The sequence below is a fragment of the Pan troglodytes genome, chromosome 2 (assembly GCF_028858775.2).
Source record: "Pan troglodytes isolate AG18354 chromosome 2, NHGRI_mPanTro3-v2.0_pri, whole genome shotgun sequence".
NCBI classification, from domain to species: Eukaryota; Metazoa; Chordata; class Mammalia; order Primates; family Hominidae; genus Pan; species Pan troglodytes.
Genome location: NC_086015.1, coordinates 18,650,491 through 18,677,963, shown reverse-complemented (window position 1 = coordinate 18,677,963; position 27,473 = coordinate 18,650,491). Strand labels below are relative to the sequence as shown.

At 42.5% G+C, this 27,473-nt stretch overlaps 2 protein-coding genes and 1 long non-coding RNA gene across 7 annotated transcripts in view; 1 reads left to right on the top strand and 2 right to left on the bottom strand.

The window, feature by feature from the left end:
* C3H3orf20 (chromosome 3 C3orf20 homolog) overlaps nt 1-2,216 on the bottom strand; it is a 97,707-nt gene extending 95,491 nt beyond the window's left edge. Inside the window, exon 1 of one of the 5 annotated variants that reach the window (XR_010155504.1) lies at nt 2,035-2,189. The gene's annotated coding sequence lies outside the window, so the exon portion shown is untranslated. Of the gene's footprint in view, nt 1-2,034 lie in introns of all 5 variants that reach the window. The other 4 variants (XM_003309638.5, XM_016940536.4, XM_009444939.4 and 1 more) reach the window with 4 other exon arrangements.
* Nucleotides 2,217-4,643: 2,427 nt separating this feature from the next.
* Nucleotides 4,644-25,684, bottom strand: CCDC174 (coiled-coil domain containing 174). The gene is made up of 11 exons (XM_526140.8): nt 25,433-25,684; nt 22,779-22,883; nt 21,678-21,778; nt 18,379-18,437; nt 15,601-15,778; nt 12,180-12,275; nt 10,357-10,499; nt 9,786-9,880; nt 9,123-9,255; nt 7,218-7,370; nt 4,644-6,406 (listed from the first exon to the last, which is right to left on the bottom strand). The coding sequence occupies exons 1-11, from the start codon at nt 25,472-25,474 to the stop codon at nt 6,105-6,107; spliced, it is 1,407 nt and encodes a 468-aa protein (XP_526140.3). The 5' UTR covers nt 25,475-25,684; the 3' UTR covers nt 4,644-6,104.
* LOC134809539 (uncharacterized) lies at nt 5,698-19,355 on the top strand. Its single transcript, XR_010155505.1, has 4 exons — nt 5,698-5,787; nt 6,809-6,977; nt 18,118-18,217; nt 18,442-19,355. It is a non-coding gene; the product is annotated as an uncharacterized LOC134809539 (long non-coding RNA).
* Nucleotides 25,685-27,473: the final 1,789 nt, after the last annotated feature.

Sequence of the window (27,473 nt, the reverse complement as noted above, 5' to 3'; positions counted from 1 at the left end):
TACTGGCACTGATTCAGAACACATTTTTTGGTCAAAGTATACACAGCTGTACACTTAAGAAGACAATCAAACTAAGCCTCCTCAGGTTATCTGGTCACGGTGTTCTCTGCTATTTTCTCTAGTTTCTGGCTCTCTGATTTTAATCAGAAATACTTCTGATAAGGGCAGCGAGTCCAGATGTCAGTGCGTGACTGCAATTTGTGAGCAGGCATGGCTTTAGGCTAGGACAGGTCTGAGAATCAGCCCTCACTAGATGCATAAAAGAAATGGAGGTGGGCCTAGGAAAATTAATAGATGCTGTTCTCTGTACTGTTAAGCATATAAAACAGCATTCTGGACAGATGCTTGGCAGAGAAAAGGAAAGAAGGGCTCTGCTAGAGAGAAGTGGATCTTAAGGTGAGCAGAGTTGGGGCCACTGCACATAAGATTGACCTTAACTTCATGAGAAGCCAAGGTTTAATGTGACACTGGAATCTCATGGTGGCCATCCTGGAGTGGATTCTCAAGGAGATTCACTGTGGTATCAAAGGGCCCTTACTGTGATGGGTCTCCTGACAAGATCCAGCAAGAAACATAAAATTGACCATCTCTTTGACCCAGTTTTCCTGCTTATGAAAGTGGCAGCCCAGGGGACAGTTTCAAAAGGGGGGAGGAGTGTCAGGGAAGTTAGCTGTATAAAGATCAATGTTTGTTAAACCATACTAAAAGATGCTTATAGCCACTTCATTCCCTATAGTGAAATAATGATGTACGTTAAGCTGATGAACTATTAGGCAACAATTAAAAATAACTAGGAAGCTCGGTTTTAGAAATGTTAAAGAAAGAAGAACCAAATGGTGTGTATACACTGATTACACATTCCATGGAAACCTGTGCAGATCATAAGTTGGACACAGAGATACAAAGCCTTTTCTTTTTAAGGAAAAGGTGATTATTTTTGGAAAAGCAATAAAACCTGGGTTCCCAGCAAAGACAGTGGCACAGTTATCAGACTCGCTTGCGACCTGGGAGACCTGGGCTGGGAGCAAGGTCCACTCTTGTATTTTTTGATTTTCAAAAACCGTGAACAACTATGGCTGTGCGTGGAGAGGGTGGTGTGGGGTCGGGTGCGGGGAGGTGGACTCTGTTCAACCGCAGGGAATAATGACCAAAAAAAAAAAAGGCGGGGGGGAGGGGGAAGGAATGCAGTACACCCCACAGAAAATGCTTAAAACCTGGCCAAACTGTTACTAAGCATGTGAGCTTTCAGACTTAGGGAGAATGTGGCAATTAGAAATGTAGTGGAGGGCTGGGTGCAGTGGCTCACACCCGTCATCCCAGCACTTTGGGAGGATGAGGCAGGCAGATCATCTGAGGTCAGGAGCTCGAGACCAGCCTGGCCAACATGGGTGAAACCCCATTTCTACTAAAAATACAAAAATTAGCTGGACGTGGTGGTGCGTGCCTGTAATCCCAGCTACTCGGGAGGCTGAGGCAGGAGAATCACTTGAACCCAGGGAGTGGAGGTTGCAGTGAGCCACTGCACTCCAGCCTAGGCAGCAGAGCGAGACTCCATCTCCAAAAATAAATAAATAAATAAATAAATAAATAAATAACAAAAACAAAAGAGATACAGTGGAGAAAGAAGCTGTTTCAATTGAGGGTGGAACAGATGCAATATTTCTGGCCACTCCTACCACTGGACAAACACACACTTACTATGAGTGACTATATAGATGCAGCCTGGGATTTACTAAGAAACACCACAACAGAACATCGATAGGCCAGGGTGACAGCTTTTCACTACAACACCTTACTTCCTTTGAACATTTGGATTTTCTAGTTATCCTAGACAATGACCTACACCCATCACACCATTCCTGGCCTCTCGCCCCCAGTACACACACTTTAAACATGAAGATAATGTCCACAGCCCACCAGGGCAAAACACCTCACTCAGCCAGCTAACAGGGGCAGGCAGGATGACTGCAGTAGTTTCATCTACTCTCATTTTTTCAGTGGGTCAATGAATTCCTTTCAGTGATCATCACTCACCTTAGCCATGTAGTTTTTTTATAGGAACTGCTTGCCGAATAACCGACTTAGTTCAATTTACTGACTTAAAAGGACACAGTATGGCATGAGCTACTCCAGGTTGTGTTAACTGTAAAGACCAGTACCCATCCCCGTTCCAAATTCTAAACTCTACTACCTCATCTGCATGTCACAACAAGGTCAGCTGAAAACCTCCCTGTGGGCTGCACTTGAGCTTTCACAGGGAATAAACGACCTCACAAGTCTGGCAAATGTATGGCTAAACGCAGCAGGAATCTCATGTATATGGATCTGAATGTTCTTTGGGAATTCTGCAGCAAATAAAATGATTTATTGAGCCAATTCAAACAAACTCTATCAAAACACACAAAGGCCTAGAGGAGAGATTACAATGAACATAAATAATTCAAGGCAATTTTTGATCTAAAGCATTTTGCTTAGCTCTACAAAGGCATGAATGAGGTGTGGTCACGTTTTTGTATAGGAGGTTTTGCCACTACTTGCTCCCAAGTTAAACATGGCCACAGAGTATTGTGAATGTTTAATGTATGCCTGGGAGAAATTTATTGGCCAATACTTTAGTTACTAATGGGAGGATTATGTATAGTCGGACCATAAAGCGTGTAAAAGCAGATCACTTAGAGCCGCTCTGTCCAGGACAGCAGCACTAGATGCATGGGCCCTTTGAGCATCTGAAATAAGGTTAGCATGACTAAGGAACTGGGTTTTATTTTTTCAAACTTGATGTTCAATTCAGTTACTGAAAAACTTTACTATGTTTAAGTATCTTTGGAACAACTTGGATATGAATTTGTGTTTTTCAACTGCCTATTTTACAAAATCTAAATACAGATCAAGTATTCCTGATGAAACGTTAGCATCCAAATTGAGATATGCTATAACCAGATACACAGTGAGTTTTGAATTCTTAGTGTGAAGAATAATTTTAGATCTCACTAATAATTTGCATATATTGAGTACATGTTGAAATATTTTGGATATGCTGAGTTAAATAAAATATATTATAATTTCACTTTTTAAATATGGTTGCTAGAAAATTGAAAATGACACTCTGGGCTTTTTTTTTTTTTTTAATTTTGAGACGGAGTTTCACTCGTTGCCCAGGCTGAAGTGCAATGGCGCAATCTCAGCTCACTGTAACCTCCACCTCCCAGGCTCAAGCGATTCTCCTGCCTCAGCCTCCCAAGTAGCTGGGATTACAGGCATGCGCCACAGATTTATTTTTTATTTCTGTTGGAGTGTGCTGTTTTAAGAGTATGGAGCTGACATCTAAGAATTCCAATGCCATCTGCTGGATACACTGGTACAAGACAGGCCCGTGTCACAGTAAGACTGTGATGGTGTGTCAATACTCAAAGAACTGGATCTGAAACAGAAAAGGGCTCACAAAACACTGAACTAAATTATACTGTTAAGAGGGGATTATAAATAGGTTTATTTAGTTTTTGAAATCCCAGAGAAAATGTGACTCACAGTTATCTTTAGATAACAGTGACCATGAGCCAACGAGCATAACTGCTTCGCCGTCCACCCGGGTGCTGCAGGCATGGATGTGGTCACCTGGGATGGACCCTTTGTGATGCACCCTTTGTGATGCTGGCTCCCACACCTACAGCTCTTTCTGCTGCCTGCCTTGTCCCTGTCTCCCTTCTCCTTTCTACTCCACAGTCAGCCTCAAGTCCTTCTGCTCTGGGTTACACACACATCCTCTTTCCATCTTTGTCTATTCATTGTTTTTTTTTTTTTTTGAGACGCAGCCTTGCTCTTGTTGCCCAGGCTAGAGTGCAGTGGCGCGATCTTGGCTTACTGCAAGCTCCGCCTCCTGGGTTCATGCCATTCTCCTGCCTCAGCCTCCTGAGTAGCTGGGACCACAGGCACCCGCCACCACGCCCGGCTAATTTTTTGTATTTTTAGTAGAGACAGGGTTTCACCGTGTTAGCCAGGATGGTCTCGATCTCCTGACCTCATGATCCACCCGCCTTGGCCTCCCAAAGTGCTGGGATTACAGGTGTGAGCCACCGTGCCCAGCTGTTTTCTTTCTACCCTTTCTTTTTTCTATTTTCCTATGATTCTAGCATGTCTAATAATTCTATTTTTCTTTTTACTATTCCAATTTTTCTTTTTGTCTCCTCCCTCTTTATCCTACAAGCTGTTTCAGTAGGTTTTGTAGTTTTAGCTCTTACATTTAGGTCTTTGATTCATCGTGAGTTGATTTTTTGTATGTGGTGTGAGGCAGAAGTCCAAACCCATTCTTTTGCATGGAATATTCACTTGTCCCAGAACCATTTGTTGAAAAGACTGCTCTTTCCCCACTGGATGGTCCTGGCACCATTGTCAAAAACCAATTGAGCACGGATATATGTTTTATTTCTGGACTCTCGCCTCTATTCCACTGATCTATGTGTCTATTCTTATGCCACTACCACACTGTGTAGATTATCGTAGCTTTGTGGTCAATCTTGAAATCAGGAAGTGTGAGTCCTCTTTGTTTTTTCTCTAGATTGTTTTGACTATTCCGGGCTCCTTGCATTTCCATGTGAATTTTAAGATTAGCTTGTCAATTTCTGCAAAAAAGGCAGCTGGGTTAGTTGGTTTTTATGTGTATTTATTAAAAAAAGCAATTACCCGATTAGGCTGACAGAATGATTAGGCTGACCATTAAAAGGACTGGCAACTTTATCCTCAGAGTTTAGAGGTAAGTTTGTAAGAATTCAGGATGTTTGTCTAAGATTGCTTGATACTAGGGCAACAAGACTGAGAGCAGAGGGCACTAAAAAGACTGTCTAGGGGTTAGACATCAATTGTGTTTAAGTCTGAGATCTGCCCCTTAGGTACCATATGACCCTGCACAAGTCATCGGCCCCTCCACACTCCAGTGTGTCATCTGTAATGAGGATGGGGCACTCCCTTCCACACTGCAGCAGTGCGGGAACAGAGACAATGCCATCGCAGAGGACCCGCAGGGGACAGGCTACTTTACTCACTCCTCTCCTTCCCACTCTTCAGAGAACAAGGACTTGTGCTACTGTATTCTCACAGCACTCACTGGCCTGGGAACCAGCTGTGGGAGCCCTATGGGCCTGGTCATCAACTCTCAACTGCTTGTCTGCAGCTGTAGGAACCCTCTGAGGTGTGGCAGGTAGAGGATGGGGTGGGTGCCCAGGCACACTGCTGACTTTCTGGAGCCCTGCCCACCCCCAACCCTCTCCTTATTACTAATGACATGGGAACCCACCTGCTCCACTGTGCAGCCCCAAGTCTGATCCAAGTCAGGCTCCTGAATGTGAGGAAGCCGAGCATGGGGGCGACAGGGAGGTGGGATGCACTGAAAAGCTCTAACCATTGCTGCTAAGGCACATCAGTCTCTGACCAGGTCCAGCAGCCTCCACGTACGTCCCAGTCCTTCAACACACATTTACTGAATGCCCACTGCACACAGGAGTGTAGGTAATAGCATGGTATGACAGTAAAATTAAGTAAACAACTCCCACTTCTACCTTTCTGGACTACGAAGAGCTCCTCCTGGTCTTCCTTATCATTTCCTGTGTGATTACTTCCGGGTCCTCTTGGAGAACAGAGCATTTTGCCTCCCATGCAGTTTTCCACTGCTTGACAGGGAGAAATTCCTCCTGACCTATGGTCCATCGGCTGATCTGGAAGCTGAACCCTTGGAATAAAGACACCTGCATGCTAGGATTTGCAAAAGGAATGGAAAAGAACCCTTAAATATGAGTAAGTCGTGGGAGTAGATATGAAACAGGGTTATAAGCACATCTCAGTGTCAAATTTTACAGAATAAATACTTCTATTCTATCGCAGCTCACATGTAAATCCAGGTAGGTATGTCCCTATCCCACTTAGAATAAAATGAACAGCCAAGTGGCCAAAGTTTCAATAACTTTCCTCCTTGCTGACAAATCCAACCCGAAGTCTGTGCCTCCTAGGGAAAGGACAGGACAAAGGTACAATTCAGTTCCTAAAGTTATTTCTCCCTCTGGGAAAGAAAGGCACTGTCAAAGTACAAACCCAAGTCAGCGTGCTTTGAAAGATCATGTCACTTGTTTGTAATAGGAAATCATGTCATCCAGAGTTTTGAAAGTAACTGTGGGGGCTTGTGGTGGGTTGTCGGGGGCAGGAGTGGGTGACGTATGTTCAGGGCTAGTAGGTCCGTGGCTCTGGTCAGGGCACTGCCCTGGGTCACTCTGTGCTGGCCCAGGTCTGCTCCATGCCTGGCTGCTGGAAAAACCAGTTCTCTTCTGACCCACAAAGTAATCTGACGGTGGGGCAAACTCAGGATCTCTCTCAGCCCGGAGATCTGACTGCCTCTTCGACCAGTATCCAAAGGAAAATTCTGGTAAAAATAAGAAAGAAAGTTATTAGAACTGATTAACGAATCAGTTGAATTTATTGTTACTATTATCTAATTGTATCATATATTTCTTAAAAGCCACCACAAATTATCCAAAGAATAAGAATGGCAACAGCAAAACTATATTACAAGGTATAAGTAACACCTACAACGAATATAAAAGACCAGGCTAAGAAAAGGGAGTGACTATCTCTAGATGGGGAAATACAGAAAAAGAGAAATACAGACAAATTATCTGCTTGACATGACATTGTAGGTATTTCATACCAAAATACAAATTTTGTCCTTTATTGAGTTTTGGAAGACACAAAAGGGACCTGTCCAACCTTGTCTGGTATTTCATCTCTATTTCTAACAGTGGCTCTTGCATTTCTCTTACTTTAGCTTTGGATCTTATCAGCTCAGACAGCACGGGCTAATGTTCTACTGAAATGATCTTTTTCAAAGAGGCATAAACCATAGTCTTCCAAAGAGAGACTGCTGTGGACACTCTGGAGAATTTACAGAAAAAATGTCCAGGGAAATTCCCCAATGGAACCATGTGTGAATCCAGGTTAGTACACTGGCATGTAGACCATTTTCAACTGAACATAAAAGAGGCTGCTAAAAACAGAGCATACGAGAACACCAAACTTTCATAATACTTTAAAGGCAGGTCCTGAGAAATGGCATTCCAAAGCTGTAAAACCACACAAGGCAGCACGAAGTTAAAACTTACCCCAAGTGCTTCTGGAAAAAAAACCATTTTCCATTCACTGGAGAGTTCTTACACCTCAGAGCCCACCTCCCTTACCTTTCCCGCGGTCCCACTCCCGGATGTGTGGCACTCCAGGCTTGGTGTCCTTCCTCTCCTGGACAATGACTTCTACTTTGCTACTCTGGGCAGCAGGACGTGGGGTTGGCACAGCCTCTGGCTCCGGTGGCAAAGGCCCAATAACATCTCCATCTATTTTTTGTAAAAGAATAAGACACTGTTATAATAAAGCCTAAAACTATTTTTAAAAATACAGAACATGCTAATCCTGAAAGTAAAAGTAACCATCAGTATTTATGAAGTACCTAACATGTCCCAGGCAGTGGATTAAGTCTTTTGTATACAACAGGTCATTTAATTCTTGTAACAATCCTAATAAATTCAATATTTCCATATTATCCCCATTTTACAGAGGGGGAAAATTAAGCTCAGAAATGGTACACAGGTAGAAAGTGATACGGGCTGGAGTCCTGGGCTGGGCTGGATGGATTTTAGTCTCTGTGCCCCTCACTATGCCACTCTGCTTCTCCAAACTGGCAATTGCAGGACCAGAAATCCCCAAATCACTCAACTAACATCACAATCTCAGGCGAAGCAAGCAGAGCCAAGGGGATGAACAGCTGGGGTCTGGTGTAGGCTGTTCAATTTTGGTCACATTTTTAAAATGTAAAAGAAAAATGGATTTTTAAAAAACACTGTGGTGGCGCTTCACATTTTCTGGACATGACAGATGTTCAGGAGATGGAGCAAAATTTGAGAAACAATCTGCACAGCTTAACATGTTATAGAGCGAGCATTTATCTGAAACTAAACAGATGGTTTTCAAATTCCTAAATGTTTCTGGTCTGTTTTGTTCAGACATTAGGAAATGGCCCATGGCTTCACATAAGCTTTGTGAGAGCTGGAGAGCTATACGTCCCTTCATACCCACACTCCTCCTTTTCCTTTGGGTAACAGAATGCCCCCCGGTTTCAGCTGAGCATGTGTCCACCTTGCTGGAGAGGCCATTTCCCAGCTTCTCCTACAGTGAGGTGTGGCCCACAGGACTGAGCTCTGGCCAGCAGGATGTAAATGCATAGGCTGTATGTAACTTCCCACTCACATCTCTAAAAAGGAAGGTGGCTCCCCTTCCCAGTCTCCCTGCCTACCCCTAGGCTGGATCATGAACAGGTGAGCAGGGGAGCAAGCTTTGACTATGCAGAAGAGAAAAATACTCTAGGAAATGGCAGAAACAGCAAGACTGGAGGAAGCCTGGGACTAGATGACCATCTAGGGCAGAGCTACTCACATGCCCTGGATACCCACTCACCCACCTACCTCCAAGTTGTTAAGTAGAGAAACAGATCTCTATTTTGTTTGAGCCATTCTATGTAGGAGTCTCTAGATTGATGGCAATTTAGCCTATACTACCACAACTCATGCAATAAGCTAGTCTGACATAGCATTTAACAGTGTTTCCAAGGGGAACCGTGCTCCAAGTTCCACATCACCAACTTCTGGAGCACAGTTCTTTGGTAAGCTTTGGCAAGCTGTCGATATTCATATTTCTAAATTCTTTTACTATGTAACTTTATGAATATAAATTTCTTTAAATATATATATAAAATAACCAATAGCAAAAAATTTATGTCTAAAACATATATATGCAAAGCTAAACTTTATCTTAAAATATCTCTTTACTAAGTCTCAATTACAAGACTATGCCATTCTAAGATGCAACACAATGTATTGTTGCTTCATATCCTCATCTATAGCCTAAAAATATTGAATGTCATTCTGCATCACTTTGGTTATAAAAATTGCTCCTGCCAGTACCTCAAAGGTATACTGTTTGCTTAAATATAAAACTAAATGGCTAATTTTCACATTGCCAGCCCTATTAGCAAGACATCAATGGAAATAAAATTTTCCCTTTTGAAGTTCAGCAACATAGCCATGATATACCTCTATTTTCTTCTTCTGTTCCACCTTCTTTTGATTTTTTCATCTTTTTTTGTCGAAGTTTGGCAAGTCTTGCCTCTAAGATAGCCTTTCGCTTTTCCTTTATGTTTTCTCGTTTTGTTCTCTGATCTGTTGTCTGAACAGAAAATCAGAAAATTATTTGCTTGAAGCCAAATTTGCAATATTCCTGTTCAAAAAGATGAAATTTTCTTCTAAAAATAGACTAGTTAATTGATCTTCAGGCCACCTCTAAGAAGCTGTCCTTGAGATCCTTACAATGAAGCCCTATGAAGTACTCTCCTATGAACCCTCTGATGTCTTACAAAGTTTCATAAGAGTTCACAGAGCATCTTGCAAGCCTTAACACTCAAGAAAACCAACCCATTCCGTCCTACACCTTAATCCTTTAAGTAACTTTCTATTTTCCCATCCAAGCCACCCCAAAAGTACCACATTTGGGACCAGATTTAAAACATCAAAGTTACACAGGTTACTTGTGAGCAGTTATAAAATTTGAAACACAAAAATAGTATGGCAACTACCTTTATGCAATTCTGAATATCAATTTTAATTTCTAACTAATTTACTAGATTTTTCTGCAGTATGGTCCAGCAAGAAACCAAGCGCTCACATCTTTCCTCACAGTCACTTGGGATTTATCTGTACCTGTTCACGCAGCATCTCTAAGGTTTTCATCTGCTTGTTTCTCAACTCTTTGTCTCGGGCAAAGGCAAAATACCCAACACCAAGTTGCCGGGCCTCTGAAAGAAGTACAAATTACCCAAAAGATCAGACTGTCCTGATCATTCAACTACACTCAAGCCACATTTCCTACCAAAGCAAAAAGAAACACAGTGATATTTGGCACAAGTTTTAAAAAGAAAAAGAAAACAGCTAAGCGAAGAAACAAAAAACCAAAGAAACACAAAAGTTAGACCAAGTTTTCGTCCTGTTTGCCAAGGGAAGCATAACAAGGGTTCGTTTGCTTTCAGCCATGGGCTATCTCCACTTCTCTCAGGGAACAATCCCTTGGATTACCAGACCCTCTGTCAGGAAGATATTCCCAAATGTGAGTATTTTAAGGCTATGAAGTGAACAAAGGAGATATTTTCTATTTCCAAAGCAGGATCTTTAATTTCCATGTAAAAGCTATTGCTTTATGAATACTTCCCTTTATGTTTGCCATCAGTTTAAGGTTAAAAATAAGATTTGCAAAGCTGCAAGAAAATAGTCATACCATTTTCCCGAATGTCTTCATAATGTACGGGCCCCATGGGCCTCTTCAGGGCCTCTCTTTCTTCTTCCTCCCATTGCTGGCGCTGAAGTTCTTTTCTCATATCTTCAGATAATAGGGTTTTTTCATTAGCAGGACTAATAAAACTAGCAGGAAAACAGAGCAAAAACTATCTTCAGATAAGGATTGAGATATCAGTGTTTAAGTACAGTCAGTTGCATCATGCATAAGTAACACTATTTGATAAAGAAAACAGGGAACTACAGAGGCTTCTGACCCACAAGACTGCTGGAAAATCAATAAAACAGCCTTTGCCTTTTTTTTTTTTTGGAGACTAGTCTTGCTCTGTCGCCCAGGCTGGAGTGCAGTGGCACGATCTCGGCTCACTGCAACCTCGGCTTCCCAGGTTAAAGAGATTCTCCTGCCTCAGCCTCCCGAGTAGCTGGGATTACAGGCACCCACCACCACATCCGGCTAATTTTTGTATTTTTAGTAGAGACAGGGTTTCACCATGTTGGCTAGGCTGGTTTTGAACTCCTGATCTCAGGTGATCCGCCTGCCTTGGCCTCCCAAAGTGCTGGGATTACAGGCATGAGCCACTGCACCCGGCCAGCCTTCACCCTTCTTACTCAAGCACCAGACTTGTTACCTTAGCGTGACGGAATCTTGCCTGAGCACTCAAGACAAAAAACTTTCCTTCCACCCAGGTCCTGGGCTGACCAGATGGGAGGTGGCCCAGGCAGGGAGGAGGAACTCTGGGTCTTCTCCTGTGGATGGTCTCTCATCTGGGGACATGAAAACTGCTTAGCACTGTGGCCTGAGTGGTGTCTCCTGTCCTTGCAGATGGCTGGGCCCTGAGAGGCTCAAAGGTTTCCATTCTCCCTTTCTTTTTTTTTTTTTTTTTTTTTGAGACAGAGTCTCGCTCTGTAGCCCAGGCTGGAGTGCAGTGGCGTCATCTTGGCTCACTGCAGGCTCTGCCTCCCGGGTTCACGCCATTCTCCTGCCTCAGCCTCCTGAGTAGCTGGGACTACAGGTGGCTGCAACCACACCTGGCTAATTTTTTTTTTTTTTTTTTTTTTGTATTTTCAGTAGAGACGGGGTTTTACTGTGCTAGCCAGGATGATCTCGAACTCCTGACCTTGTGATCCGCCCGCCTCGGCCTCCCAAAGTGCTGGGATTACAGGCGTGAGCCACCGCGCCCAGCCTCCATTCTCCCTTTCTTATGCCAAGCCAAAGGCTATCTGCTGGATGCCTGAACCTGCAGGACTTGGACAAGGTGGAGTTTCTCCCAACACTTTTCACATAAAAGTTCCTATGGTAAGAGGAATTTATTCCGCTGGATGTTTCAGAGTTATCTCTTAGGTCTTACGTTTTAGAGTTATCTCTTAGGTCTTAGGCCCTGCTGAAAAATCTAGTTATAAGGCCCTTACTTCAAAAATGAAACGATACATAAAGAAAAAGTGAATAAGTTCTCTCCCTGGAGCCACTTGTTTGTGGGATAATCAAGTGTATATTCTCAAACCACTTGTCTCCACAAAGGCTGGTTTGCTGGTTTGGTTTGGGCTTATTCTGTTACTCTGTTGTCAGACATCCTTCCAAGTAAAAGAGACAGCTCTACTCATCCACCAGTCAGGTTGTTCCCCAAGTATGGATTATGTGTGTATGTGCATGCTAACCACTAAAAAGTGCTTCAATCAATCAATCAATCAATATCTCCTTACTGGAGCAACAGAGATCATTAATTATAAAACAGCCTCCCCTCACAAAACAATCCCTGTGGCTGCATTTCAGACCTTGGCAGAGCTCTGTATACCACACACACTTACAGTCTCCCCTGAAGATTTTTATCCATCTCCAGCAGATCTGGCAAATCCTTTCTCATACAGCGCCGGGAACGCCCCAAAGAGTCCACGTAATCCACCCTGAAATGAAAGCAAAAAGATGTGAAGAAGGACTTGTACACATGTACAAGCCCCTAAGTCAGGGAGTAGGTGAACAGTGAAGGGGGAAGATAGGCCTCACTACCAAGAAGAGCCCCCAACCTCAGAGACCACTACCACTGATAGGAATATGCTTTTTAAAGCTGACGCACAATAAGCTCATTGTGCCCCTTATTAAATATTAGTTTTAGAAACTGTTAACAATAGTTTTGATCATTTATGCCTTTGATCTCACAGATAAATCACCCACACGGAATTTTGCTGCAGCATCTACGAACTTACTTTAATCTAGTTGAGACAATTCCAGACATTTTATCAGTATCTTAATAACTTTGCCTTGTGCCTGAGATTCTCAACTTGCTCATTTCCTCACAGTCTTCAAGTCTGACTTTTTATTCTTTCTCTTATTTCCTCTAATTGGTATAATTCTACCCAATGTATTAGCAATCTCTTAATGTAAGAAATGCACAGTATTTTTCAGAGTTGGACTCTTCTTAATTAGGAGGAAGCCAAACACCATACCTCTCTCCTCATCTTTGCTCAAACTAGACAGTGGTCAGACAGCTAAGCCAGGCAGATAGCAGGGCAAAGTGAAATATTCTGACTTCCTACAATGGAAAATACGGACAGATGTTCATGAAAAACATCTCATTTGTATTATGACGCAACAGATATTTTACTTTTTAAATTATGGGCAGAGAACCTCCTAGAGCCTTTAGCAGGGTACCGAATACACAGTAAGGTCCAATAAGTACTAGCTGGCAGACCAATTCAAGGTCAGATTCGGCAGGTATGTGGCTTTGCTTTTGTTAGCAATTTTTTTTCCTCTCAAGCAATGCTGATTTCAATTGTTAGTTGTGATTTAAAAACTGAGTGTTTACTCTAGTACTGAAGCTGATTATCACAAGAAATAAAACCTCCAACTGCAGCAAGCAGTTTCTTTCTTCCTTTTTTTCCCCCCCAAATGGATGGGGGAAGAAAACCATCTAGCCAGATGGTCTGTGTAATTATTTACAGTATCTTTACGGAAAGATTTTCTACCACCTGGAATTTAACTATCAAAAGGATTTTACAAGCAATTACAATTCTGGAGCTTAATTTAAAAACAAAAAAATGTGTCAGAACTGCTTGCAGAGCGTCTTCCTTCACCATATGGTGGCATGTGACACCTTCAATTGCCCTCCAAACTCTTCAAATCACTAGCAAATTGCTTGTAATCACACAGGCATTAATAAGCAAAAATTTTTAAAAAGACATTAGACCTTTCAAAGGAGATGAGATTTCTGCTATGAAAAGCAATCATAGACCATTCTGTTTCTGGAGAAGGCCTCCAAAACATACAGATCTCATTAAATAGAAGTGGCAAGACAGTAGTCAGCCACAGCTCCATCTAATCAGCAATCACCCACTGAGCAACCCCTGCAGGCAAACAAAGCTTTCCTCAGGCAAGGAGAGTAATACAAGAGGGCTAACAGCCATGCCATCTTCCAAGGGTCTAGGGAAGTTAAGGCACACACCCATGAAACGCTTATTAACAACACTGGGTACGTAAAGACTACCAAAAGTTTGCTAAAATCTTTTTCTGATAATGAGGCCTAGTATGTGTCAGTAATAAATAAAAGGTAATACCCGAAGAGCAGGAAGTATATTAAGTGCTACCTGACTTCAGATGAGGGAGCAATCACTTAGACATTAGAAATGATAGGCCAGGCGTGGTGGCTCACGCCTGTAATACCAGCACTTTGGGAGGCCCAGGCAGGAGGATTGCTCAAGCCCAGGAGTTCAAGAAGAGCCTAGGCAACATAGTGAGACCTTGTTTCTACAAAAAAAATTAAAAACGGAGGCAGGAGGATTGCTTCAGCCCAGGAGGTCGAGGCTGTGATGAGCCATGATCATGCCACTGCACTCCCACCTGGGTGACGGAGTGTGGAGACCCTGCCTCAAAAACAAATAAATAAAAAAGAAAGAAAGAAATGATGAAGAAAGACACCAAAAGAAGAGACTGCATGTTCTTCTCTTTTGGTTCCTTATAGCTCGCAGGCTGACACCTGTTCCAAATGGTATCAAACTATTTAGATCTAAGTTTTTAAGAAAGTAGGTAAGAAGATACCTGTTTTATCCCAATGAGAATGTTATTTCTAAACCAACATGGACACCCTCAGTAGAATGAAGATGCAGTTTCTCTGCCATCCACAGTAGCTGGGACTGCTCTCTTCAGCTCATCAATGACTGCCCACAAGGCCAAAGGCTGACAAAAGATGAACGCCTGCTACAAAGAGTCCTGAGCAGTTCCTAACAAATGCCCACCACGAGGAGGACATTTGAGCCTTGAAAGGAGGATAAGAAGAATCCCAAAGGCAAGAGGATGGGTTCCCAGGAAATTGTCAGAGCATCAGTACAGCTCTCAGCAATTTCAAGCACTGCTGAACAGTTTCCAAACAATAATATCTTAGGTAGAAAAAAATCATTGTAACAGAATTCCCATTCTGGTCTCTCTACTTATTGATACAAAGTCTCTTTAAGGAAAAGACGAGTTTGGTTCTTCTATCATTCATCTACATATAGGCAAAATTCAGGAAAATGACAATAATAAAAGTTTACAAAATGTCTGCTTATACTCCACAGGCTGCACTTTCTTGTGTAGCCCGGAACACTTACTTCTTGAAGGGGGGCGGGGGTGGGGGTGTTAAAGCAAAGGGCCATGGCAATGAGGCATTATAATCTCTATTTTATAATGGAAGATCCTGAGCCTCAAAGACTAAGGAACCTGATTAAGATCATACAGCCAGTAAAAGGTGCAGATGGAACCATCCAAGGCCCACGAGTCCACACCACAGTGCCAAACAATGTCACAGGCGGAGTAAAACACACTGTGCCACCTCTGCCGGCTTCCTTCTCCTAGATGACAGCTCTCCACCATGTCAGAACAAGAACACGGGTAAGGCAGCAGCACAGGTACAAAAGGAAGGCGCTCTGCCTGCACTGTTTCATGTTAGTGAGCCAGGCAAGCCAAGTCTGCCAGGCACTGGGTTTCCTTCGGCCTGGCACAGAGCTGGGCACACAGCAGAAGCCCAGTCAGTATTTGTAATTATATGTAATTATTGTAATTATTGTAATTATGTCTTCATTTGAGCTACTGTTTTTACAACTATAATAACCTAATCCAACCTAACTTAAAGGGAAGTCTCAAAAGAACACCCAGGAAGAATAAAGAGAAATGGCTTGATAACAACCCAACAAAATCACTCCCAAAATGTCAGCGCAAGTCTGAGGATGTTCCTCTGAGCTAATCCGTGATGTTACCAACCATTCTTCACTGGGGTCTTGGGGAGGAGGGATCTCTCCCTCAGGAAGGTTTTCCTCATCGTCGTCCCTTTCTCCTGCCTTTTGAGAATCTCTATGGGCACCAGATGCCTCCATTTCTTTGCGCTTGTCTATGATCTTCTGTGTGAAATCCACAAGGTACATATCCTCTACTTCTTCATCTAGGACATAAAAATCAGTTTTCAGACATCAAAAAGGAAAATCACACATGGAATTGACAAGAAGCAGTCACATTCATTGCCTGGTGGCCCCATCACCCCTGACAGCTCATCAGCCAATGCCTCCACTCCCCAAATGTTTACAAAGACACACAGCTACCTTGGGAACTGACATATACTACACAAAAAAATCTTGAAAAAGCCTAAAGTTTTCTATTGCCTCATCAATACACTACCTGAGTGAGCAAAACCATCTTAGAATGTCATTTTAAGATAACACAACAGTCTGATTTTATGCAACTCATCCAACCAATTACATCATACGGAAGCAAAACTGCATTTTCCATGTCATCAGATCAGGACAGTAGAACTTCTTGCTTTAGGCGTTATATATCTGTCTCACCATGTGGGCTGGATCACTAACCCTGATTATACTGCTGTGGTATGGTAAGTGTTTTAAAGGTCATAATACAGGTAAAAGAAGTCATCTGAGTTCTTGTCAAGCCAATGAACACCAATTCCAGGCAAGGCATAGAGCCCGGCCCTGCAGGGCATATACAGATATGCAAGACACCCTCTGCCTGCAGGGCTTATGGTCCACTCGAGGAGCTAAAACACACACTGAAAGTTAAACAACAATCCATGACTTACCTAATTTAACCCAGGATAGCTCATGTAGCACAAATAATGTATACCTAAAGTTTCACTATGCTGAATTTAGGACACAGTCATTTGAGTCTTTTTCTCTGATGACAGAGATTAAGCTATATTGAACCCACATTAAGCTACCTATTACCAGGGGTGGTGTTTTCCCCACCTTAGGGTGAAGAAAAACTGAGGCTCCAAAATATAACTTGCCCAAACTTGCAGGTCTGACATATCTATCAGGAGGTAGGCTTGCTGGCTTTGACAAAATCAGGTCTCTACCCTCACACTCCTTTGGACCTGATTTCTATATTAACAATATAAGTAAAGTTTGAATCAAAACAGAAAAGACTTTAATAAAATAAACTTTTTTTTTCTTTTTCTGAATCTGAGTCTCACTCCGTCGCCCAGGCTAGAGTGCAGTGGCACTATCTTGGCTCACTGCAACCTCCGCCTCGCGGGTTCAAGTGATTCTCCTGCCTCAGCGTCCTGAGTAGCTGAGACTACAGGTGCCTGCCACCACGCCTGGCAAATTTTTGTATTTTTAGTAGAGATGGAGTTTCGCCATGTTGGCTGGGCTGGTCTCAAACTCCTGACCTTGTGATCCACCCGCCTCGGCCTCCCAAAATGCTGGGATTACAGGCATGAGCCACCACGCCTAGCCTGAAATAAACTTATTTTTTAAAACCATGAAATACCTGAAATGGAGAGGAAATGTCTGAGTTATAAGGCCATAGGCTAGTGAGGCCTCCTGGTAGGCGGCCATCCTGCTGCCCCTTCAGGAAGAAGGCAAAACCTCTCCCACAGTACCTAGCTTTGTTGAGTGTCTGACCTTCCTGTGCCAGGCTCCTGCTATACAGGGAAAGTGCCCCTGCTGTCTGGGAAGAAGCGGTCAGGGACCTAGGACCAGCCTGGCCTCTCTCCTACTGTACCTGGGCCCCAGCCATGCTAGGCTAGGTGACTCTGTTGACCTCTGGCCCTGCCCTCCTCAGCTGGTCTGCTTACCAATCTACCCCTGCAGGATCCCTTTCTCCAGCTTGCCAAAGCTAAGCCCAACTTCTCCCAAAAGACTTCCCTGATTACATATTCACTTTCCCTGCCTCATAAAATCTCTTCTACTGTTGTCTAATTATGGATTGGGTTTTTTCTGGGGGATATGAGAAAAGGGAGTTTTTTGTTTTTTTTTTAGAGACAGGGTCACACTCTGTCACCCAGGCTGGATCATAGCTTACTGCACCCAGGATGCAGTGGCATGATCAACAGCTCACTGTAATCTCAAAGTCCTGAGCTCAAGCCTCAGGCTCCTAAATAATGGGACTATAGGCATGAACCACCATGTCCAGCTAATTTTTAAATTACTTTTTGTAGAGACAGAGTCTCACCATGTTGCCCGGGCTGGTCTCAAACTCCTGCCATCAGGTGATCTGCCTGCCTTGGCCTCCCAAAGTGCTGGAATTACAAGCGTAAGCCACTACACCCAAACAGATTTAAAGCAATTATAAGCACAACACAGAAAAAAAATTGAAAATAGAGGGAAAATAGGGAAAGAAGAAACATAACTCTAGCACCTAACAGAACCACAATTCCACCCAGCCCAACCCACCCTGTTTTAGCACAGCTGTAATTGTAGGTAATTGCGGCCTACTCAGACATTGTTCCCTAACTTTGCTTTGTTCTGTGTCATTTTCCTCCACCAGATGACCCTGCCTTGAGGGCAGAGACAGAGGATCTGGCTTCCCGTACTTGTTTGTCCCTTCCAGGCACCTAACATGCTGCCAGGCACCCACTAGACAATTGGTAAATTATTGCTGATTTTCTTGTCTCTGTGCAGCCATGGAAAGTAAAATTTTGACGTCTAAATTTTCTCTCTACTCCTACAGTTATTTTAACAAGTAATGTAATATCAAAGGGCTGTATGCATTATAGAAAATGAAGTAGAAATAACAAATTTTATTTACCTATAAAGTCTCCTTTAGTCATTTTTTCATATAATTTGGCTTTTTCTTCCAATTTTTCCCTAGGAGAAAAAAAATACAAGTATTAGAAATGGTCTTACAACTGTTCATCCTGGTTGCCCCCACACTCCCTGCCTGACAGGTACCATCTGCCCATGAGGCCCAGCCTGTCAAGACAACCACAACCAGCACAGACCACACCATCCTGAGGAGACCCTCAGACCACCCTGCCCCATGTCTGCTCTGCCAAGGAAAACAGAAGCTCCGTGAGTGCAGGGCCTGTGCCCTCTTATTTATTACTTGGTCCCAGGGCCTAAAATAACACTTGGCACACAGTAGGTTCTCAATCAATATTTGATGAATGAATAAGTGGATCAACTGACTTAAGAATCCAACAACTTAATTTAACTGCCAACTTAAAACAAATATCAACATTCCAACAAAGCAGCCTCTCTGCTCATAGTAATTCTGATGACATGTATTTTTCAGTGGTACAGACCATGAGAGGGTAAGCAATTCTTTATTCTGGAAATACTTACTGATGGTAAAGAGAAGCCCCAAAGAGTTCTCTTGTGAATGATCTGCGAGTTCTCTTGTGAATGATCACTCTTAATCACAATGTCAGAAACATTCCTCTTTTATTTTACACATCCATTCACCAAGTACTTATTGCATACCTCCTACCTGCCAAGCACTGTTTTAGGCACTGAGGACTCACAGGAACAAGAAAAAGTCCCAGCTTCCTGGGAGTTCCCATTCTAGAGATGGAGAAGGACAATAAAGAAAGCAATGAAAAGGAGGACCTGAGACTGTGAGAAGAGCTGTGAGGGGAAGAAACGCATGCCAGCAGAGAGGCCCCTTGACATGCAGTAATGCAGGGCATGGTGGACCGGCTCACTCATATCAGGCTTCTAAGACCCCTATTTTGGAGGGTTCTTACTGTAACTAGCTGGTCATCAGAGGATCTTACTGTTTTAATGAAAAGAAAACTAGAAAAAATTTAAAAGTCAAACAGAACACAAAGCAACAAGCGTCAGGTTAGAGTGAGTGGGCAGGACACTAACTGAGAGAGGGCAGTCAGGGGAAACCTCTCTGAACATGAAAACCGAGCCATGGCTTGCACAGCAAGAAGCAGCCAACCACAGGAGGATCTGGGGGCAGGGGAGGCAGGTCAGAAAAAGGAAAGATTAAGTGAGAATGAGCTTGACATTTTCAAGAGAGAGACCAGTAGAGCAGAGGGCGCTGAGCAAAATACAGAATGGTGCAAAATAGAGACAGAGACAGGCAGGGACGAGAGCACGTGAGAAAGGATATGAAACTTGGTGCAGTGTAGCAACAGTTTTCAGGGGTTAGGAACAGACTACAAATGGATAATTGAGATCAAGGAAGGTGTCAGGGAAACGGCCGCTGGATTTAGTGGATGAGGATGTCACTAGTGACTTTAAAGAACAATTTCTTGAGTTAGAAAGATGGAATTCAGAGCATGAGAGCAGGGACACTGCCTGCAACCTCTAAGTGCCAGACACTATTTATCTCCTTTAATTCCCGGAAGGACTTCATAACCTAAGTATTAACCACCTCACTTCATAGATAAAGAAAGAGTCTTAACAGATAACTAACTTGCCCAAAGCCTTCTACTTCAAAAAAGCCTGGGACTGTGCTTGCGTGTTCTGAGCTCTGGAGGGAGGCAGACATCCTGCAGTTGTCCTGACTCCCACAACACAGCAAAACCAAAGTGCTTCATAAAAGTTACTGCATAGAAAAAGCACAGCAAAGTGCCAAGAAAAACTCTAGATACACAGAGCAAAATAATAAAAGATCATGGTAACTTTGGACAAAATTAAAATTCTGAGAATATGTCCAAGAGTGGGAAATGTCTCAAAACTGATCATATCTTTAAGTAAAGCCTGAGGTCTGTTGGGGACAGGTCAAATGCTAAGAAAAAGTCCCCAAATGGGCTAATATTCTGCCTTCTATCTTCAGACCCAAGATTGCTGAGCAACCTTGGCAACTACTGTTTGGGACCACAGAATTTTATTATTCCATGTATCCAAAAGCACATGTAGCAGTCATGCCAAACATTGAAACTTGGGATTCTCTCTGAGGGTGATGCTGTCTTTTCTTTAGAAAAATAATAAAGATGGAATGACAGAATTAGAAAAATCATCATTCTGAAACCAGCAATGTGATAACTGATAACTATCAAGATTCATCAATGATAACAAATCATTGCATGGAAACGAGTTGGTGAAGAGGATATTCACACAGTCTCCAAATTTCCCACTTCAGATTACTATTAATTACAAATTGGGGAGGCACCTTTACAGTGGTGAAACCAAGCATATATACTTTAACCAAGTAATCAAACCTATCAACACCAATAACGACTCAAACTGACCTTATGAGCCTCCTGATGTGATTCAATGGGAAGGACACACCACTGTCCACATAGTATTCTTACCAAAAACATTTCATACGACTCTAATTGGTTGTGGGACACTGCAGAAATAACTGGCCTGGACCCTTTAAAAACGTTAATGGCATAACAGACAACCAAAAGGCAAGGGAACAGTTCTAGATTAAAGAAGACTAAACAGATTTGACAACTACAAACAATGGGTAATCTCTGAATCCCGGATTTTTTTTTAAATCTATAAAGTACATAATTGTACTGGGATAACTGGTGAAATCTGAATATGGACCACAAAATAGATAATACTAATTTATCAGTGTTAAATTTATTGGGTATAATAGCGGTATTGTGGTTATGTAGGAAAATGTCCTTGTTCTCAGAAGATATAGGCTGAATGATTTACAGGGAAAGTATGAAGCTTAAAGTCTCTCTACACACGCGCGTGTGTGTGTAAGAGAGAGAGAGAGGGAAAGCACATGTGACAAGATGTTAACTGGGGAATTTAGGTGAAGAATATTAGAATGTTCTATGTACCCTTGAAGTTTTTCAAAATAAAAGGTGGGGGGGAAATTTAGGGTTTCTAAATTCTAGTGTCATCCCACCTAGCCCACACCATGGGAAAACTTCTTAAAAATGTATTGATAATCTTAGTGTCTAACAAAGGCTGACAGCAAGAATGTTTCATCTTATAAACCGTGACTATGTTTTACCTTTTTATAAGACTACAGATATATCTGCAAATTATATTATTTTTAGAGTACTTAGAGCATTGGGCTAGAAGGATGTTAAAAATAAAATTTGTAAATCAAAAAGGACAAAATTTGAACTTCCATTTCTCTGCCTGGGTAGCCTCAAAGCTAACTATATTTACCAGAGCTTATAACTTTACCTTGCTTTGTCTAAAGTCTTCTGTTCTTCAATCTTCTGTTCAGCATCCTTCTCAGCTCGATTTGAAACGCCTACATTCTGTTTGCTCCAGATACTTGGTTTCTGGAGAATAATTTTAGAAGACAAAACAGAACCACATGATTGCCAAAAAATCTCTACTTGTGCATCAGGAAAAAAAAAAAAACAAAGGAGATCATGAGTTCTTATGAATCAATGGAGATAACTAGATAAGCTGTGTCCTACAAAGATACTGACTATACATGGCAAGCAGGAGCTAAAAAAAGAGCCCTCAATTATATAAATAACTTTTTTTTTTTTCTTTGAGACAGGATCTCACTCTGTCACCCAGGCTGGAGTGTGGTAGTGCGATCTCAGCTCACTGCAGCCTCAACATCCTGGGCTCAAGTGATCCTCCCACCTCAGCTTCCCAAGTAGCTGGGAATACAGGTGCGCACCACCATGCCTGACTAATTTTTTTTTGTAGAGACGGGGTTTTGCCATGTTGCTCAGGCAGGTCTCGAACTCCTGGGGTCAAGTGATCTGCCTGCCTCGGCCTTCCAAAGAGATGGGATTAGAGGCGTGGGAACCACGCCCAGCCTAAAGAGCTTCCTGAGTGCAGAATCACTTCCTACTATCTTTTATCTCCTGAATGATTACAACCTAAATCAAGATTAATGAAAATGTACATATTACAGAGAATTAGTAATACAAATAGTAGACACTATTACCTATAAAACTGGAAAAATTCACAGCTCTTATACACCATGATATTTTCTGCTATATTCCTATATTATCTAATTGTTTATCTCTATTTGGATACCTAACACCTATAGAACCAGATAACCTTCCATCTGTTTATGAAATGTAAACAATCCACATTTTTCCAAAAGAAGTGCTAAAGAATTAGCACATTACTATGTACTTTTATATAATCTTACTAATTTCTATTTTAATAACATTTCATGCAGATGTTAAATACAAGATAGAGATTTTTCCTTAACATTTATGTGTACAGATACCACTGACAATTTTAAAACACTTAAATATGGTATAATTCTCCCATGTTTGGAACCAATAGAGATAATTAGATCTTATTTTTTACCTTGTTAGTTGTTTTTGGTTTTCCAAAAACTCCAGAATCTTTTAGAAGTTTTTCTTGTTTGAATTCTTCTTGCTTTCGGAAGAGTTCAGCCTTAAGATCTACCAACTAGAATGAAAGCAGTAAGTAAACAAAAATATTAAATTCTTGCAGGTGACTGGATTGCTAAATTATTATAATTTCCAAAGGAATATTTCAAGTCTGCTAAATGGACAAATATGGCTAAAAAACTAAATGTTTAAGTAACTAAATGTTTAAATGTAGAATCCAGTACACAAATTAAGCTAAGTCATGTTTCATTCTACCTCTGCTGCAAATGCATTTTTACTCTAACTTTCAACACTCGAGGCTTTCCTTAGGCAAGGAGAAAGTGATAAAGCAAAATAAATTAATGAAGTCTGCATCTTTTAGTTTCAGATTAAACTTGCATTATTAAGCACCTTCTCTCTGACTAGCACTGCACTCATTTAATCATCACAACTTATTTCTACAGTGAAATGCTGTAGAAATAACGCTGAAGAGCAGAAGATAAACATGAATTAGACATACTCTCTGCCTCAAAGAGCCTACAATGTAACAAGGAAAGTAATTTATAATACCAACAAAATAAAACAAATGACTCTAGAGTGGAAGAAAGTAGCACACAAGTTCAGATAACGGAGCATTTCCTTCTGAGCAGAGTGATCAGAGAAAGCTTAGAGCAGAGCCTTTAAAGACACATTATTTCAACAGCTAGAAATAAAATAGACTGGGTGAATTATAACAGCTCCACGTTTGACTTAATCCATTTCAGAAACTGTAAGCTTGGCTGAATCACACGGTTCAAGAACAGGAAAGAAGGCCAAGGCATAGGGAGTGGGGCAGTTGGGTGAATATTAGTACCTTTCCCTCAGCTACATTAATTACCCCTGCCTACTCTGCAAAAAAGGATATAACAACAGTTTCCTTTTTAATGGTCCAGGTACAGCTGCTTATATGGATGGGCATTTGTAAATCAGATACTTAATCACTGTCTTAATCATCAGATACTTTAAAAAATCACTTTATTTGTTAAGGAAGATAAAAATGGCTGAGTTCAATTTCCATTTTAGAAGAAATCGATTTAAAAGGTAACCATTTAATAATGCAAAGGGCAGTTTCATTGCAGACCCTAATACTGTAAATTCTTAAAAACAAATGAAAAACTTCTACTTTTTCTTCTAAGCTTACTTAACCACACCAAATTTTCCAGCCACATATCTTCCTAGTCTACAACTGCCTTTAACTTTAAAAGATGCTCAAACAAATGTAAATTCTCAAATAGCATTCTTATTACAATTACTGCTAACCTGTCAGTATAGGTTGGCTTTAATATTTATAGCTTTTTGGTTCCTGATCTTCAAACAAACGTAATAACTAGTACCAATTTTAACCAATAATAGTTACCAATAATAACTAGTACTCAAATATTGGGACACCTATATGTTTTCCTTCCTACTCGCTTTGTGTCCTAATACTCTGAAGTAAATTCAAGATTAAATCAAAAGTTGGGCAATTTGCTCTGATGATGAAAAGGCAGCAGCTTTGGAGTCAACTAGACTGAGTGAGAAAGGGTCTATCACTAAGATTTCTTCCCCCTCCACCCCCCGCCCCCTAGACGGAGTTTCGCTCTTGTTGCCCAGGTTGGAGTGCAATTGCGCGATCTCGGCTCACCGCAACCTCCGCCTCCCCGGTTCAAGCGATTCTCCTGCCTCAGCTTCCCGAGTAGCTGGGATTACAGGCGTGCACCACCACGCCCGGCTAATTTTTTTATTTTTAGTAGAGACGGGGTTTCTCCATGTTGGTCAGACTGGTCTCAAACTCCCGACCTCAGGTGATCTGCCCGCCTCAGCCTCCCAAAGTGTTGGGATTACAGGCGTGAGTCACCGCGCCCGGCTACCACTAAGATTTCTGTCTGTAAGCTGGGGAAAGCTACTTCATCTTTCCGGGCCTCAATTTCATCATCCATAAAACGGAGATATTAATAGCACCTACCTCCTAAAGCCACTGGGAGGATTCAATGAGATAGTGCATATAAAGTGCTGGCACAAAATGTGTACTTAGAACAAGTTTTCTTTCTAGAGTAGCTGATGTAATAAATCTGCTAACATCCTTTCAGACCTCACAACTCCCTATGCCTGCATTAACAACTGTTTAGTTCCAGGGAGGGCACGCTGGACACTTTCGGGTCCTGCGGAATATGTCACACTCTAAAGTTCTGGGAGGACTTTGCGGGTCCCTGGATGGAGGAGAAACCAGGAAGAGGATATGTCTGCATAGCAAAAAGAAGCTAGGGTTCCTCCTGACTGTAAGGGAGAAGGCTGACGAGGTGCAGGTCCTTGTGGGCAGGGCAGAGGTGAGGCAGGGAGTTTCCTAACCCACGGGACACCAGGTTCAGATCCGTGTCCGAGGGTTCTGGCCCGGGCGCATGTCAGAGGAGAGTAGCCCAATTCAGGGTCCTGTAAGAAAACTGAACCGGATCCCCGCCGGAGAAGAAAATCCAGTTCGGGGGTTCCTGTTTGAGGGGAGAGGTCAGGTCTCTGGGTCCCCGAGTGAAGAAACAAGCTAGGTCGACATTCTTGTCTGATGGAGACACGGTGAACCCGGAGCCCGTGGAGTTACCTCATACCCTCACTCACCGAGGAGGCCGTGACGTCCAAAGGCTTTTTCCTACGGTCCATGGTCGTGGCAGAGGGTCCCGGTCCAGGAAGGACCCTTTCTACCCGACACAGGCCTCGTAAGCCTACCTCCGTCGCAACCGGAAGTGTCTTCGATAGCGACACTGAGTTTGCGTGAGTTTGCGACGCGAGTTTGTCAGCTCAGCGCCATCTTGAGAAGGTCAGAGTGTGGTGCGTATTACGTTCGCCATCATTTTGGAAAGGTCATAGAGTGCGGAGGTTGACGCTAACTGCTAAGGTCATCTTGAGGGCGGAAGGTAACAAGGATTGGTGTGGGCGCCATCTTGAGAAGGGCGGAATAAAGCTTTTGATTGCGATGGACGCCATATTGGGTGGGGCGGATGTGGGGTTGGGGACAAAGATAACGCCATCTTGGGGAAGGCTGACGCTTAAGTAAGTGAACTCGAGCGTCTCGGGAAAGGTGAATTGGGAGGACCGGAAGAATCTTAACTACAATTCCAGGACCTGCTGGCTGGCACTTTTCACACGTTAAATAGTTGGTTCTTAAAAGAGCGTACGAGATAAGGATTATTATATTAATCTTAGTAGAAATAACAAGAATAATAGCTAACATTAATGTAGTGCTTATTATGGGCCACTTTACATATTTCAGCTCTTAAGAACGTGAACTCCTGGGCCGGGCGCGGTGGCTCACGCCTGTAATCCCAGCACTTTGGGAGGCTGAGGCGGGTGGATCAGGAGGTCAGGAGTTTGAGACCAGCCTGACCAACACGGTGAAACCCCGTCTCTGCTGAAAATACGAAAAAAAAAAAAAAAATTAGCCGGGCGTGGTGGTGCGCGCCTGTATTCCCAGCTACTCAGGATGGTGAGGCAGAAGAATCGCTTGAACCTGGGAGGTGGAGGTTGCAGTGAGTCGAGATCGCGCCATTGCACCCCAGCCTGGGCAACAGAGCGAGACTCAGTCTCAAAAAAACAAAAACAAAAACAGAACACGTGAACTCGAAAGCTGACTTTCTGGGTTGGAATCGCTCTTCACGGCTTACTGCCTGTGTGAGCTTGGGCAAGTTACTTAACTTCCGTGTGCCTCAGTTTCCAAAGGGGGATATAATTTTATTTACCTAATGGGTCTTAGTGAGGATTAGATGAGTTAAATGAGCTAGTCTTGATAAAAATGTTAATGATTATGGTAGACAGACCAATCACCCTCACCCCGACTCCCAGCTGTCTACCTTCTAATCCCCAGAATCTGGGTATATGGTGACCTTTATATAGCAAAAGAGAATTGGCAGAGATGATGAAATTAAAGCGATTGAGATGGGGAGCTAGCCTGGATTGTGCAGGTGGGTCCCCTATCATCAAAACCATCCTTATAAGGGGTAGACAGGATGGCCAGAGTCAGACAGAGATCAGAGATGCTTTGAAGAGGGAGAGTGGGACCACATGCCTAGGTATGCAGGAGGCCGCTAGAAAAAGCAAAGAAATGAGCCCTCCTCCAGAGTCTCCAGAAGGAATGCAGCATTGCTGACACGGTGATTTTAGTCTTGTAACACTCATCTCAAACTTCTGACTTCCAGAACTCTACCAGAATACGTTTGTGTTGTTTTAAGCCACCAAACTTGTGGCAATTTGTTACAGCAGCAAGACGAAAGTGATCATAATGATTGTAACAGTGGCATTTAGTATATGTGGGGCATGTGTATGACTCTTTGCATAGATTATATTATATAATCCTTGCAAGAATCCTAGAAGCGGAACTATTATCCACCATATTAGAGAGAAGAAAAATGAGACTCATCACATCCTCATCTCATCTGTCTTTATGGAGAAAATGGGAAAAGGGAAAAGGAGAGGGGAATTGAGGCAGTTGACTGTGTTCAGTCTTATTTATTTATTTTCATTTGTTCATTTCTCCAAGTCTGCCAGTCTCTGAAATTAGAACAGTAAGCAATATGAGATAATCGGGCCTAATAATGTTGTGATTCTCTTTTCTTAGTGGAGTGGAATGTTCTGTCCCCACAAGAAGGATTATACCTTATAGACT